This window comes from Canis aureus, chromosome 25, assembly GCF_053574225.1.
Source record: "Canis aureus isolate CA01 chromosome 25, VMU_Caureus_v.1.0, whole genome shotgun sequence".
Lineage (NCBI taxonomy): Eukaryota > Metazoa > Chordata > Mammalia > Carnivora > Canidae > Canis > Canis aureus.
This window is the reverse complement of record NC_135635.1, coordinates 3,004,001-3,019,571: the sequence shown is the minus strand read 5'-3', so window position 1 is coordinate 3,019,571 and position 15,571 is coordinate 3,004,001. Positions and strand designations below refer to the sequence as shown.

Below are 15,571 nucleotides of genomic sequence, written 5' to 3'. Positions count from 1 at the left end.
GCTTTTCTGGCGTCCTCTGTCTTTCGTGCGTGTAGACCGACTGCCCGGCTCTTGGGGGAGAGGCGAACGGGGCGGCCGTCCTGAGGTGCTGTGACCACCCAGTCACGGCCGGTCCCGTTGTCCTCGTTGGAAGAGGAGCTGGTCGGAACGGGTGTCTTCCTCCCTGAAACGGAGGGAGCGGCCTGGCCTGTGTGAGGGAGCACCTTTTCTTGGGCTTTGTCTGGATCTGCTTGTGCCTTTCAGCTTCTCTCCGTGTACAGAACACGGTCTTGATGCCGGTGCGTCCCCAGCCACCGACTCTCGAAGGCAGCCGGAGAGCTCTGCTCGGTCTGGGCCTTGCCCCTTGTCGACGAGAGAGTAAATGTGAACCGGGGGCACTTAGGTGACTGAGATGGGAGCCTTCTGTGGCTCCTCGGCTTTTCAGGGTGTGGGTGGCGGTGAATGTCTTTCTCTAGGCCACAGGAACCCAAGGTAGCAAGTCCTCGAGTCATGGAAGCTCAAGTGTAGCTGGGACCCTAGAGGCCTCCTGCCTGGTCCCTCGGTGTCAGGCACTGGACTCCCCTGCACACCGGCCCCCTGCTGCCGGCCCTCGCCTTCCACACCTGCACCTGCAGCCCATCTGCTCAGTCGCAGGCCCTCGTGGAACCAGGCAGCCTCTGGCGACTTCTCCACAGGCCGTTGAGAGCAGACCTCTTTCTTCCCTGTGCGGCCCTTCAGTTAACAGTAGTTAGGGTCCCTGAAAACTCACCGTGTGCCCAACAGCGCACCGAGTTTGCCTTATGTACATGAACTGCTCTGACCCTCAAACAGCCTAGGAGGTGGGCTTACTCTCTCCCTTTGTGGATTAGGAGCTGAGGGTTAGGTCATGAGCTGGTCGTCTGTGGAGCTCGCAGGGTGGGAAAGACCTCGGGTCCAGGGTGCGCCTGTGCACTGTCCTGCCCGCGTGGTTCCCCGCCCCCGCCCGTGCCCACTGCTCCCCCCTGAACCTAGCTAGGGCCTGCAGCCGGGACGGGCAGCTAGCATAAGCAAAGCGCGGACCGGAACAAGAATCAGGTTGTGTCCGACTCCTGCGGGTCACATGCGAGGACCCCAGGACTGCCATCTCCTGGGTTGAGTGAAGCACAGCCACCTTCTTCATCCCGCACGTGGGAAGTCGGTATTTTGAACTCAAGCACAGGACCTTACATGTTTGCCCTGTTAAATTTCACCAGAGAATGTGCTCTGGCTCCAGCCTGTCTGTATTTAAGAATCCTGATTGTGGGGGCGCCTGGCGAGCTTAGTCGGTAGAGCATGTGACTCTTATCTCGGGATTGAGTTCAAATCCCAAGTTGGGTGTAGAGATTACTTAAAAATAAAATTTAAAAAAATAAAAATGCTGATTGTTATCCAGAGTTTTCCATTGTTCTCTCATCTGAGACTGTTGGGCTGGGGAAAATCCAGTAACTCACCTCTAAAAGTTGGCTTTAAGTTTGGCACATATCCCAGTCACCTGGAATAGCTGCTAATTAAATTGTCCTTGTGCCCTCGCCATAATTCATTTATGGACAGAGATAACAGCAGAAGTCCAAATATCTCTCTGAAGTGGCAAGGTATTATTGTGGCTGTTGCATCTCTTTGTTGAAAGAAAGGTGAAGTGGCTTATGGGGAATCTCAACCCCATTAAAAAGCCTTCCTGTGAAGAATCCGTCATCTTGCGGGGCATGGACCTAAAACTCATTAGGCTATGGGTTGCGGCTTCAGCTTTACCATTCTGAACATCAGAATGGCAACTGTTGTGATGCCCCTTTGTGTGCCCTTGACACAAAAGTCTCACCTTTGTGAGGCCCATGACACAGGAGACCTGGATTCCTTTGAACAGTGTATCACTTGGGTTTTTGTTAAACACATTGTAAATTTTTGTTCCCACCAGGTTGTGTCTTCTGATCTTTACAATCCGGAGAACATGCTTGCTAAGTACAACCAAAACAAAATTAAAGTAGTGGAGTTCAAGAGACACTCAGGAACATGTGAGGGATGCATAATGAAGGTGGCGGGAGGGGGGGAAGGCTTTGGAACAAGCCAGGAATAGTGTACTAGGGTTTTCCAGAGGAACAGAATGGATGGATGGACAGATGGACGGATGGACAGATGGACAGATGGATGGATGGATGGGCTGATGGATGGGTGGGTGGGTGGGTGGGCTGATGGATGGATGGACGGGCAGATGGACAGACGGGCAGGTGGGCCGATGGATGGATGGATAGATGGACGGATGGACGGGCGGACAGACGGGTGGGTGGATGGATGGGTGGATGGATGGGTGGATATTTTAGGGAAGTGACTCATGACTGTGGGGGCTGGCAGGTTTGAAATCAGGCCGACAGCTAGAGATCCAGGGAAGAGTTGACATTACAGTCTTGGGTCCGAAGGCAGTTCCTTCTTCCTCGGGGACTGCAGTTGGTTACGGCCTTCAACTGATTGGACGAGGCCCATCCGCATAATGGAGGGTAATCTGCTTTATTCAAAATCTGATTTAGGGACGCCCGGGTGGCTCAGCGGTTGAGCATCTGCCCTCAGCCCAGGGCGTGATCCTGGGGTCCTGGGATCGAGTCCCACGTGGGGCTCCCTGCAGGGAGCCTGCTTCTCCCTCTGCCTGTGTCTCTCATGAATAAATAAATCTTTTTTAAAAATCTGATTAAAAATTTTTTAAAAAAAAGACAGAGTGAAGGAGCACAAGCATAAGCAAAGGGAGCTGCAGAGGGATTGGGAGAAGCACAAGGGAGAGGGACAAACAGACTCCCCGCTGAGCAGGGAGCCCCGATGAGGGGCTCGATCCCAGGACCCCGGGAACATGACCCGAGCCGAAGGCAGACGCTTAACCGACTGGGCCACCCGGGCACTGCTGCTGACTTCAATGTCATCACATCTAAAACACATCTTCACAGCAACATCTAGACAGGTTTCACCAAACAACGGGCACCAAACCTTGGAGGTCATTGGACATCCCACACTCGGACAGGATGGAGCTTAAGGAACATGGCAGAGCCTTGGGTCCATCTGGGGCCGCTCCTTGGGAGCTGTGGATGGGGGCTAACGGTGTAGGAAGGTCTAAGGAACAACTGGATAGACGAGGCTCTTTAATTTGTTGAGCAACCCTAATGTGTACAGCGGACAATACCAAGGCCGCCTATGGCCCTCGCCCTTCGAGACAGAGGGTTTGTACAGAACAATAGGGCAGAGTGTGGTGTGTGCCAAGGGAGCCCCGTGCATCCCTGCCCCCCAGGGGCTCCCCAACTGCTGGACTGGACCAGCACGTAGATGACCACACGTGCGAGGCACATGCTGGGTAGGGGTTGACCCAGGGCATCTCAGGAGCACAGGGTGACGTTAGTTGGGGTCAGGAGAGGGGACCTCTCTGTTTTGTTGTAGGTGTTGGCCTGCTGACTGAGGAGAGGGTTCTAGTCAAAAAGAGTGTGTCACCAGGAGCCACAGATGTCCTCAGCTAAGGCTAGAGCAAGGGAGCCGGAGCTGCAACGAGGGAGCCTGCTGGGGCTGTCACACGCTGAGAAGACTCCATCCCTTGTGACAGCTACCTGCGGCCGTCGAGCCAGCAGTCTGGGCTCAGCCTCCAAATGTTTCTCCGTAGCACAGCTGGCGTGGAGTTGCCGTAGGTTGAAACCTCTCTGGGGTCCCTGCTTCCTGGCGGAGGGCATAGGCCATTGGCAGGGTCTGGCAGGGGAGTCCCGTGGTCCTGTCTAGGAAGGTCACGGTGCACACGGCCGGTGCGGGGGGGATAAGGGGGGGAGATGGTGGCGGGCAGAGCGCACAGGTTTGGGGCGTGACCAGAGGCAGGCAGAGAAAGAGGGGGGCTGACTTCAGATCGGAAGAGGTGGGAGGAACTTAGTTGGGTGCAAACACCACTGTGCCCAGGGAGAGGGAACCAGGGATGAGCCACCAGAGCCAAGGGGGAGGTGGGCCGGGGTGTCCGAGGCCCCAAGGTCCGTGGTTTCTGCCTCCTGTTACCCGGTGTCCTAGCAGAGGCGTGTGGATGCCGTGAGGAAGGCTGGGGAGTTACCCCTCCCTCTGTGCGTCCAGCCTGCTCACGTCGGAGACCCCGTGCCATCCCCACCGAGAGGCAAGGTGCTCCCAGGCCTCTGGCCAGACTGCACCCAGAGGCCACCCATATCCAACACAAACTACTTTATCTGCTTTGCCCTGACTCCCAGACGCCCCAGCACAGGCTCTGGGGGCTGCGCTGGATCCTCCCTGCTGCTGGGCTCCCCTGGGCCCCAGCACCAGGCACACACACACACACACACACACACACACACACATGCTCTCTCTCTCTCTCTCTCTCTCTCTCTCTCTCTCTCTCTCTCTCTGTCTCTCCAGTGGAAACTGTTGGGCAATAAGAACCAGTAGGAAAAACAACCACTCCCTGCCCAGGCAGCTGCCCACCGGCTGTCTGTGCCTCCCTCGCTGTCATGCGACCAGGGGGCCCAGGCCCTCATTTGCGCCAGAGCACCCGCTGAGGCCCAGGCCCCTCTCTCCCACCTCCCGGCTCAGAAGCAGCACCAGTGCCCACACAGGAGCCTCGGCGACCTGTTACTCATCGTCCCAGGTCTGGGATCAAGTGACGATGCTGGAGCTGAGTTAGACTCCAGAGCGGCCCGAGCTGCTGGTGCTCTCGCCCCAAGTGCCCCGACTCCCCGACGGTACCCTAGACCTGAGCACGGTGGTGGGGACAGCATTCAGCTGTCCCGCTTCCTCCGCCGGGGACTGGGGACCCGTAGGCATCCAGGCAGGGGCTCGTCCCAGAGAGAAGGGGTGTCCCGCGGCCCTGGGCTGAGTCCCCAGCACAGACAGACAGCCCCATCCTGAGAGCAGAGCCAGGGCAGCTGGAGCGAAAGTAAGAAAAGCTGGGGAGCTGCTCGTTCTGACAGGGACTGGCTCGGGGATAAGCTACAGATTGAGTGCAGATGTCTGGGGAGCCGGAGCCCTGGGACTTGTGCAAGGAGGCCTCCCGGAGGGACGTGTCCTCGCACGCAGTTGCAGGCAGCGTGCAGCATGCCCCCCCATCCTCCCCGCCACCCCCGAGCTTTAAGGAGCTGCGGAAGGTAGGATGGGGAGAACAGATGCTAGACAAGAGACTGGGCTTAGGAGGAAGTCGCGGAGGGTGGGAGAAGGCACAGCTTCAAGGACCCCGCGTGTCTGCCGCCCAGAGGACGCCCGCCAGCTGTCTGCCCTCTGTCGGTTGAGTCTGCGCCTGCGGCACAGCAGCCCTGGGGTTGGGGGGGTTGGGGGGCGTCACAAACAGAACTTCCGAACCGCGACAGCGGCCAGGCTCCAGAACTCGGTGACCCAAGCGTGGCGTCTCAGCGGGACACAGGCCCTCTTGCACCGGAGGAGACGGAGGAGCCGCGGGAGCTCCGCAAACCCTGCTCTGGGCCCAGGTGGAGGCTGGGCCCCAACCAGACCGGCCTGCGCTCGAAGACTCTCCAGCAAGAGACGTGTGGCCACCAGGGGGCATCGCCACCCAGGTCGTGTGGCATCCTGGGCTCCCCATCCATCCCCTCCCTGGACCCACGGGGAGCAGGAAGCGGGCACAGATCTCAGGCCCCGGGCAGCTCCTAGCTGCTGAATGCAGTCCGGAGACCTCGGGTCTAGTGGCTTCTAGCGCCCGGCCTGCCGCCGGCTCTCCTCCCTGGCCTCGGTTGGCCCCCTCTGTCCTTGCACCTGTGTCGTGCCCGGGCCCGGGGCCCTTCCTTGGCTCTCCAGCTCCGGGCCGGAGGGCAGGGTGCAGTGAGCCTCGCAGGAACTGCATCTCCTGGGCCCACCCTGACCCTGGGGTTCCGAGCTACTGGGCCTCTCTGCTGCTGCGCCCTCCCTGGGGGGCAGAAAGGCGGCCTCCGGGCCAGGCCAGGGGGAGGAGTGCCTCAGGGGCTGAGACACAGGTGCCCTGTCCTGTCGCCCGCGGCGCCCACCGCTCCAGCTTTCAGACAAGGCCGAGTCTTTGGGTCGCTGGCCCTTCCCACGACAGGTGCCCTTCCGCTGCTCCCTCCAGGGATGGCGGACCAGGAGCCCAGAGAACAGAAGCCATCGCCTCTCGCTCCGCACCACCACCCGCACCCCCACCCGCACCCCAGACGCCGTCTGTCGGGGGCAGGCAGCAGACGGTCCGGGGGTCCATCTGTGCTCGCGCTTCACAATACAGTCCCGTGTTTCCCCACCAACACCCCCTCGGGCCCTCGGCTGATGGCCACTTGGTGGTGCCCCGGGGGAGGTGGGAGGAGGGAGAGGAAGGCACCGAAGGAGCTGGCCCTCGGCTCCCAGCAGCCCGCGGCCCCCGTCTGCCGCCCCCCACCCAGCAAGCAGCCTGCCATCTGGACTTGTGCACCCCTCCCACCCACACCTCCCGTGGGCGCCGGGCCCGGGGCTGGGGCCGGGGCCGGGGCAGAGCTGGATCCGGAGGCAAGGGAGCACAGAGACAGAGCCCTTCGGGGCTCTCGGGGGGACCTGGCCGCCTGCCTCCGCACTCGCCAGGCCGGCGCTACCGCAGCTCGCGACGGGGAAGCAGGCAGGGCCGCGCCACGCCAGCCTGGGCCGCACCGGGCGAATGGGGACCCGAGGGACACAGCGTCTCACCGGGTGGGATCGCAGGCTCTGGAACTGGGCTGCCTGGGTTTGAGTCTCGGCTCTGCCACTCAGGGGCCTAGAGCGAGTCACTCGACCCCTCTGGGCCTCAGTTTCCTCACGTGTGAGGTATCGATTTCATAGGGTTGCTAGGAAGAGCGAGTTAATGCACGCAAGGAACAGCACCCGCAGGACAGTGTGCGCGGCCCCATGGCAACTGCCCAATAAATGTCAGCTGTAAAGGCGTAATGTGGGTTTGGGAAGACTGGGGAAGGGGACAGATGGGGACAGTACCCCCCAGCCTCCGTCCGGTGGCCACTGGTGGGGTGCGGAGGCCCCCAGCTTGTGCTGACGCCCTGTGGTGGCTAGCTGCTCTTTAGACGCCAAAACTGGCCTTCCACTTCCTCCTCTCACTTCTTATTTGGGCACCTCTGACGACAGAGACTTCAGCTGGGCCACCCCAGTCTCTCCCACTGCCTGGCAGCCACGGTAACACAGGCGGCAGGTCGGGGGCTGGGGGGAAGATGATCCCAAAGACCGGTCAGACAGTGGTGGAGCACCCCCCTGCCCCCCAGCACCCACGCAGCTCAGGCACGGTCCCCCCCCCCCCCAGCAGTCAACACAGAGTGAAGATTTTTCTGCTGCAAAAAGGAGCATCTGAGCTCCAACCTCAGGAGCTGGGGAAAGGCACATTCAGGAGGGACCGCTCCTGACCCCCGGTGGGGACAGGCCGTGGGTGTCCACTGCCTCCTTTTTCACCTCTTCTGGGGCAGCTCTGGAAGGGGAAATCCTCGGCCCTCACCCCCGCCCCCCCGCGGGGCTCGTGCAGAGCCAGGAGTATTTCTAACCTTCACTTCCTTCAGGCACTTCACCCCCCTTTGTCCATACCCCTGCCCCCGCACTGCCCTCCCGACCCTCCCCTCCCTAAAGGCTCCCGCAGCCCCCCGATGGCCTAGACTCTTCCCCTGGGCTTCCAACGACCCCCCTCTGTGCCCCCCACGCCACCAGATTCTCCATGAATCTCCAAAGCCATCCGTCTCGGGATTTTCAAACCTCGTGCACAAGCCCCTTCACACGCACGCACACACACGCAGACACGCACCCCCGCCGCAGGTACCCGGGGGACCCCCGGCCCCGCCCCAGGGTGCCCCGCGCCCCTCCCCCGCGGCCAGGCTTCCCCCGGGGCGCGCCCGGGTCTCTGGGCTTCCCCAGCCCCGCGGGGCGGGGGACGCCGCGGGCGGGGCTCGGGGCAGCGGCCCCCGGGGGCGGGGCCTGCCGCTCAGGGGGCGTGGCTACGCGAGGCCCCGCCCCTCGCCCCGCCCCGCTCCCCGAGCCTATAAAGGGAAGCGGCCCGCCGCCCGCCCGGCTGGCAGCCCCGAGCCGCTGGCAGCCCCACGCGCCGAGCGAGCGCCGCCTCCGAGGGTCGCCGGGCGCCGGAGCCATGACCCTCCGCCGACTCAGGAAGCTGCAGCAGAAGGAGGAGGCGGCGGCCGCCCCGGACCCCGCCGCCCGGGCTCCCGACTCGGGAGCGGCCCCCGCCACCCCCGCCGCGACCCCGGCCTCGGGCCCCCGTGCGGCCGCCGCCGGCCCCGCGGCCCCCGGAGACGAGCTGTACGCGGCGCTGGAGGACTATCACCCGGCCGAGCTGTACCGCGCGCTCGCCGTGTCCGGGGGCACCCTGCCCCGCCGGAAGGTGCGTGCCGCCCCCGCCCCCGCCCCGCCCCGCCCCGCCCCGGCCCGGCCCGGCCCCCGCCCCCCGCGAGCGCGCAGAGCCCGCAGCTGCGCCCGCCGACCCCGCCGCGCACTCCTCGGGGCCCGCGGCTCCCCCGCGCGCTCGTCCTGCTGTCCGTCGCTCGGCCCCCGAGGCCCGGTCCTGCAAAGGCGCGAGCCTGCCCCCGCCGCCCCCGAGCCCGCGGCTCCCCGTCTCGCTCCTCTCCTCGCCGACTCCTCCCGAGCACCCCTGCTCCTACCCGCTCCGTCCGGCCCTCCGCGCCCCTGGGCCCCGCCCCCCGCGCCCCGCGCCCCGCGCCCAGGTGTCTCCATCACCCCCCCCCCCCGGAGCTCCCGTCTGCGCGGCTCCGGTTGCCCCGGGGAGGCCCGGGAGCCGCGCGGGGAGCGGGCGCGGGTGGGGTCCCCGGAGCTCACGCTTCCGAGGGGACGCGCGGGTTGCTGCGCTCCGGCTGCCGCCCGGCCCGGCCCGGCGTCGGGGTGCGGGGCGCGGGGCGCGGGGTGCGGGGCGCCCGGGACTCGGCCGGGACCGGACGCGGCGGGAGGGGGCGCCGGCGCCCGCGGGGCAGGAAGGATGCGAGCCGCGCCCGCCTTCTGCGGCTCCCCCTCCGCGGGGCGCTTCCTCCGGCCTGGGGCACCTGAGCGCTCACAAGTGGGGACACGCGCCCAGGTTAGGGAGAGGGCGCTGGTGGCCTTTCCTCGCTAGTCCCCCCGCCCTCCCCTGGCCCCTGGCTCCCCCCCATACAATGAACAGCTTGTTGAGAATTTGCATTTTATGAAAATCGGAATGAAAGACAAAGGGGTCTCTCTATGCTGCGCAGCCCTTCCGTCCCGGCCCGTTTGGGAGCTGCCCCCACCCCTGAGGCCAGTCTTGGGTTCTGGAGAAAGAGGACTCCCTTCTCTTCCCAGCCTCGGGTGGGCCCCGGGGGAGGGTTGAATGGGCAGTTGAGGGCGCCGGACCAGGGCTGGTCTGGCAGGGCCTCCTCCAAGGCCCAACATTTTAGGGAACCAGAGAGAGAGGAGCCGCTCCCGGGGCCCCAAGGAGGCAGGAACCCTCGGCTCTGACAGCTCCCTCCCGCCCACCTCCCCAAAACCCTCCCAGTCTCTCTCCTAAGTATAGTGAGACTTAAGGACAAGTTTGAGATTCGGTTTGTGTTTGTTTTGTCCCAGAGAGCAACAAAATAAACAGCAATGTCCAGAACCCCTGGTGGAGCAGGGCGCAGCTGGACACCTGCAGCTGGGATCCACAGTGGGCCCCTGAAACAGCCTGTGGTTTGGGGGAGGAGGGTTGGCCCTACCCTCTCCTGGTTTTCCAAGTTCAGGCTGGGATTGCCAGCCCTCCAGACCTGGGTCTCTGACCCCAGCTTCCCCAAGTGGCTGAGACATTAGAAGGAGATGCCTAACTGTGTGGCGGCGGGTCTCTGGAGGACCTTGATAGGCAAGCCCAGGGTCCCCCTGCCCTTCCTTGGCAACATCTGTAAAGAGCCTCTGCCTCGGCACCAGCCACAGTGCTGAGAGTTTCGTGCATCTGGACCCCAGGAGGACTGCTGTGTCTCACAGTCTCCCTTATGGGGTAGAGCCTTACGGAGAATTTTGTGGAGTGATGCTGGAGCCGAGCGGCACTCAGCAAATAGTCACGCTGTTGCCGAAGCAAGTATGGAACTGGGACCAGCCAGGCGGGCACCAGGAAGTGAGGTGCTGGGTCCAGGGGCTGGAGCTCAGGGGAGAGTCTTCCCAGAGTGGACTCTCAGCACCTGCTCCAGGACAGTCCTCCTCTCACCTGCTCTTTCCTCTCTTTCTTCCCACCCAGGGCTCAGGATTCCGCTGGAAGAATCTCAGCCACAGTCCTGAACAGCAGCGGTGAGTCACCAGCACCCCGGAGCCCCTGCCCTGGTCCAAAAGGGTGAGGAGCTGGGGTGGGGGTGGAGGGCAGCACAACACAGCTCTCAGCCCAGGGGGAGTCATGCTCCTACCCTTTCAGCGTGGTTCCCTCACTAGGAGTGAGGGGCAGGTGGGGGTGTGGGCTGTGTTAAGGGGGTGGCAGAGAAAGGAGGTAGGGACTTTTGAGTCATCAGGTACTCCTCATGCCACCCCCAGTCCCTGCCAGTCACCCCTCCTGGGCAGATCTAGATCTGGGAGGGGGAGGAAGTAGAAGTCCTTGGGGGCTCCCCTGAGAGCTCTCCCAGCCCCAGCAAAGCCCCAGGGGGCCCAGACCGTAGCCCAGCTGTGTCCAGCTGTGTCCAGCTGTGTCCAACTGCTTGAGTGTGGCCACCTCCTGCCTCCAGGAGCTCCGTCCTCTGCTGCTCCCATCCCATGGCAGCCCTCTTTGGAAGCATCCGACGTGAGGGCAGAAGTAGGCGCTGCCCTCAGGCCCTGCGCCGCTCAGGCCCAGGCAGACTGGGGCCTGGCTTCTGAAGTGGATCAGCGGACTCCAGCCGGCTAGCTAGATTGGCCTGTTGGGCCCTTGAGCTAAGAGTTGTTTTTATATTTCTAAAGGGTTGTAAAAATAACAACAAAGAACAATATAGGACAGAGGCCCAACGGAGCCCGCAGAGAAAGCCTAAAATATTTACTAGCTGGCCCTCTGCAGAAAAAAGTTTGCCAACACTTGAAGAAACCCAGAGTAACCCAGAACTTCAGTCACCCTGTTGCCCGCCCGACACAAAACACACGGAGCAGGCGGCCCAGCGATCCCAGTGGGGAGGCGCTCCAGGGAGCACTGGGAGTTGCTTGCTGCTCAGCATTTGGGGGGCATCTGGGTCGGGCTGGGAGCTGTGGACCCGGGTCTCCAGGGCCTTTCTGAGGCCGGGAGACTCGAAGGGGCCTTTGGAGGCTGCTGTGACTCTGCCTCTGGCGGGGGCGGGAAGGAAGGGGGTGGGGGTGGGCAGAGGAAACTCTGGGCTCCCCCAGCAGGCGAGGATCTGGAGCGGCTCCAGACCATTGTGTCCGGCGGGCAGGCCTTCAGTGCGGGAAGGGGCGGCCTCCAGGCTCCCCTCCCCCCGGCCTCACATCTGGTGGGCTGGGCTGGCCGGCGCAGCTGGGAGGAGCAGCTGTGGTCTGGGCTGAGCCTCGTGACCGGCCTCCGGGGGTGGGGCCAGCACGCTCCCCAGGGCCTGGAGTGGGGCCCCGGCTAGGCAGCGAGTGGTACTCCAGGGCTCACCAGAAAGCTGCAGGCCTGCCTCCCAAACTCCGGAGGCCCGATCCCTCTGGGGACCAGCCTACGCTGGAGGCCAGACTGATTGATTCTCTGTGGCTCCACGAAGCTGATTTCAGCTGGGGACTGGGACGGGCGTTCCAGCGACCCATGATGAGAGTGAGTTGTCGCTGGAGACAGTGAGCCCCGCCGGGTGTTCTAGAGCAGACCCCAACGTCAGTGGAAGGCCACGCGATGGGACCACCAAGCTCCTTCTAACCCTGACAGTCCCGAAATGGCCCCCGTGTCCCCTTGCAGGAAAGTGCTGACTTTGGAGAAGGAGGAGAACCAGACCTTCGGCTTTGAGATCCAGGTGGGAGAAGCTGGGTGCAGAGGAAGGGGGGGATCCGGAGGCCGGCCCGAGGGAGGGCTGGACCCTGCCGCAGCCCTGGCTGATGGTTCCCCTGCCCGTTACAGACTTACGGCCTCCACCACCGGGAGGAGCAGCGCGTGGAGATGGTGACTTTTGTCTGCCGGGTCCATGAGTCCAGCCCTGCCCAGCTGGCCGGGCTCACACCAGGTGAGGTCTGAGCCCAGGTCGCAAGGCTCCGGGCAGGCGGGATGGCCTTACTCCCAAGCAGAGGGGGTGAGAAATCACTTCTGGAATCAACTCCCCTTCCTTCTCCTGTTTTGAGAAGGCGGGAAAGAGGAATGGATAGAGTTTAAGCTTTGGATCCAGGCAAATTGGCCACGTACTGTGTGCTCTCAAGCAGTCCCAGCTGCAAAATGGGGGCAATGACCCGCCAAGGGTTTCCCTGGGCACAGAGCCGAGGCCTGGTGAGTGGCAGATGTTGCTGCTACTGTTTGCCTCCTCCTGGAGTTCTGGCCCTCTGGCCCTGGGCAGGAGTCGGGGAAGGTGCGCCACCCCATTAGATCTGCTTGATGGCGGCGATCAGGGCATCCTGTGCCAACCTGGCCCAACTCCGCGGGGCACCTGTGTTACTTCCTCCAACAAGGAAATGGTGCCTCCAGTTGGGGGGCCCTTGGGATTGGCTAAGTCTAGAGTCCCCAGGCCCCCCAGGAAGGGGATTGAGACTGTATGAACGCCCCCCCAATTCCATCACCACTTTCTTCTCTAAGCCCCCGCCTCCTTGCCCACTTACCAGCAGCCCCTGGTAGCCTAGTGGTGTATGGCAACTCTGCAAAATGCTCTGAGGCCCGCTCTCCCTCCTGATCCCCGAAGTAGCCACAGTGAGGATCCACATCCTTTTTCTACAGATGGGAAATGGGGCCCTTGGAGATGGTGGCTTGCCCTGCCTCGAGTCAGGAGGCTCTGCGGTGGCGCGGGGAGTGAGAAGCCGAGGCCTCTCATGCCTGGGGCCAGTGGTAGTTCCCAGCTGCGTGCTCCTCACCCTGACCCCTTCCTGTCTTGGCTGGGTCTCATGACCGCCTGTGGGCTAGACAGGAGTAACCGGCTCCGGTGGCAGCCCACGGTTGCTGAGAGGGCTCGGCCTTTGGGTGCAGTCTCCTGAGGATGGGGTGAAGGTGTGGGTGAATGAGGGCCCCACGCCCCGGTGCTGGGCCAGGACCAGGTTTCCCCACGACCATGGCGAGTGGCAGGAGGGAGCTCAGGAGTGTTCTGTGGGGTTATGACCCTGACCCTTTCCAGCTAAGCTAGGGGGCTGGGACCGTCCCGTCCCGTCATGCCCCATGGGACACACGCTGACCCTCCTCTCCGCCTGGCAGGAGACACCATCGCCAGTGTCAACGGCCTGAACGTGGAGGGCATTCGGCATCGAGAGATTGTTGACATCATTAAGGCATCGGGCAACGTTCTCAGGTACGTCTGCGTGCCGCCGCCGTCCTTGAAGATTCCCCAGCTCAGCTTCTCTCTGTGTTTCCACACCCCGTGGGCTCTCTCAGCCTCTGATTCCCCAACCTCCTCAGGCTGGAAACTCTCTACGGGACGTCCATCCGGAAGGCGGAACTGGAGGCCCGGCTGCAGTACCTGAAGGTAGAGCAGCCCGGGGAACGCCCAGCCGCCACCCTCTCCTCCCCCAAGCCCGTGCCTCCAGGCCTCACTCTTTAGTTGGGGGCTCCTTGATCTGACTGAACCTGCCTTGAAAAAAACCTTAAGGTGCCTCCTGGGTGCCGCCTGAGCCCTCCCAGCCTGCGCCTACCCACCTCCTGACAGTGCGACCACGTGGGGGGGTGTCTCTTGCAGCAAACCCTGTATGAGAAGTGGGGAGAGTACAGGTCCCTAATGGTGCAAGAGCAGCGGCTGGTGCATGGTGAGTAGGGGTGGGGGTGCAGAGGGTCCCCTACGGACACCCCTAGTCATGCTTCCCCCGCCAAGGGAGGGGTTCCCGCCGTCTCCAAAGTGAAGAAAGGTTGGGTGCGCTCGGGGTGCAGCCCTGGCCTGGGGTATGTGACCCAGACATTTGCGCTTAACGGGGGCCCCAGTGTCACGGGGGTCCTCAGGAGCACTGCGTGCATGCCCGGTTCCACGGAGGAGCCCCGTGCACGGTCCCCGCGCCCTGACCGCCCCCCCGCCCCCCGCAGGCCTGGTGGTGAAGGACCCGAGCATCTACGACACGCTGGAGTCGGTGCGCTCCTGCCTGTACGGGGCGGGGCTGCTGCCGGGCTCGCTGCCCTTCGGGCCCCTGCTGGCGGCGCCCGGGGGTCCCCGCGGGGCTGCGCGGCGGGCGGGGGGCGACGCGGACGACGCCGTCTACCACACGTGCTTCTTCGGGGCCGCCGAGCCCGCGCCCCCGCCCGCCCGCGCCCGCGCCCCCGCCGAGCCCCCCGCGCCCCCGGCCGCGCCCCCGGCCCGGGCTGCGCTGAGCCGAAGCGCCAGCGTGCGGTGCGGGGGCCCCGGGGGCGGCGGGGGCGGCGGCGGCGGGGGCGCGGGGGGCGCGCTCTGGACTGAGGCCCGCGAGCAGGCCCTGTGCGCCCCGGGGCTGCGCAAGGCCAAGTACCGCAGCTTCCGCCGGCGGCTGCTCAAGTTCATCCCCGGACTCAACCGCTCCCTGGAGGAGGAGGAGAGCCAGCTGTAGGGCGGCCGGGGCGGGAAGCTATTTATTTATTTATTCGTGGCAGCCTGCGCGGAAAGGGGGCGGCGGGGGGGGGGGGGGGGGACCCCAGGAGCCCAGCAGCCCAGCGCCAAGGGGGAGGGTCCCCCGCCCCAGCTGGCCTGCCGCCCCCCACCCATGCAGGGGCGCCCACACCCCTCCCCGCCTCCTCTAACCCCGGCGGGGAGCTTGGTTGGGTTGGGGACGGTTTGGGGGCGTTCATCCTACATCCAGGTCTGCAGTGCCTTGTGGGGTGTCCAGGAGAACTCCCCTGGAGGGGAGGAGCCCCGTCCCACGAAGCCCTCTCCCCAGCTTTACGTGCTCCTCGCCCTGGCCCTGGGGGACACAGGGCCTGGGGTCGGGCCTCCCCCCTCCCTCCACGCACAGCCTCCCAAGGTGCTGGGCCCCCTCCTTCCCGGCCTGGACCCCTAAGGGCTTGGCCCCTCCCAGGGGCCTGTAACTAAGTTGGGTCCTGCCGGGCAGGGGTCCCGGGTTCTTCTCCGCCCCCTTGGGGGACAGGAATGGGCACGTCCAGGTGGGGTGGGGGCAGCACAGACTGTTCCGCCGTTTTGCATATTGTTGCTTCTGAACCACAAACTGTATAAAATTGACGGTTTTTTTGCATCTGTTGTCAGCGTGGTGACTGCGGGGGTGGGGGGTGGGGGCAGGATTGGGCTCCAGCAAGCTCCGACTCTACCACGCACCCCATCCCCCAACACACACGCCTCCCCCCCCCCCCCCACATAGACATGCGGCGCACACTGTATTTTACATCTTATTTGCTTGGAGCCTGCAGCCAGGGGGATTTTGACTTACATGTGTGAACCTGAGCAAGAGGCCCCACACCCTCCCCAGAACTCGGGTGCTTCCCTGCCCAAGACTCCCAGCAGGTGGTGGCCAAGCCTCCTCTAAAGTCCTCGCCCGCCCTGCCCTGCCCTGCGCAAATAATTGTGCTTGGAACCCTCTGGGCCCTGGGCCTGGGTCACCCACAGCCACCCCGCCTGTGACCCGCCCAACCACTGACTGC

At 63.9% G+C, this 15,571-nt stretch overlaps 1 protein-coding gene across 2 annotated transcripts; it reads left to right on the top strand.

The window, feature by feature from the left end:
• The first annotated feature begins 7,988 nt into the window (after positions 1 to 7,988).
• Positions 7,989 to 15,168, top strand: TAMALIN (trafficking regulator and scaffold protein tamalin). 2 transcript variants are annotated; one of them, XM_077869976.1, is made up of 8 exons: positions 7,989 to 8,305; positions 10,151 to 10,200; positions 11,792 to 11,846; positions 11,951 to 12,053; positions 13,220 to 13,313; positions 13,421 to 13,487; positions 13,698 to 13,764; positions 14,036 to 15,168. In XM_077869976.1, exons 1-8 carry the CDS (start codon positions 8,054 to 8,056, stop codon positions 14,527 to 14,529), a joined length of 1,182 nt encoding a protein of 393 aa, XP_077726102.1. In that variant the 5' UTR covers positions 7,989 to 8,053; the 3' UTR covers positions 14,530 to 15,168. The 2 variants fall into 2 exon arrangements, with proteins under 2 accessions (XP_077726102.1, XP_077726103.1); XM_077869977.1 differs by lacking the exon at positions 7,989 to 8,305 and adding an exon at positions 8,900 to 9,010.
• Positions 15,169 to 15,571: the final 403 nt, after the last annotated feature.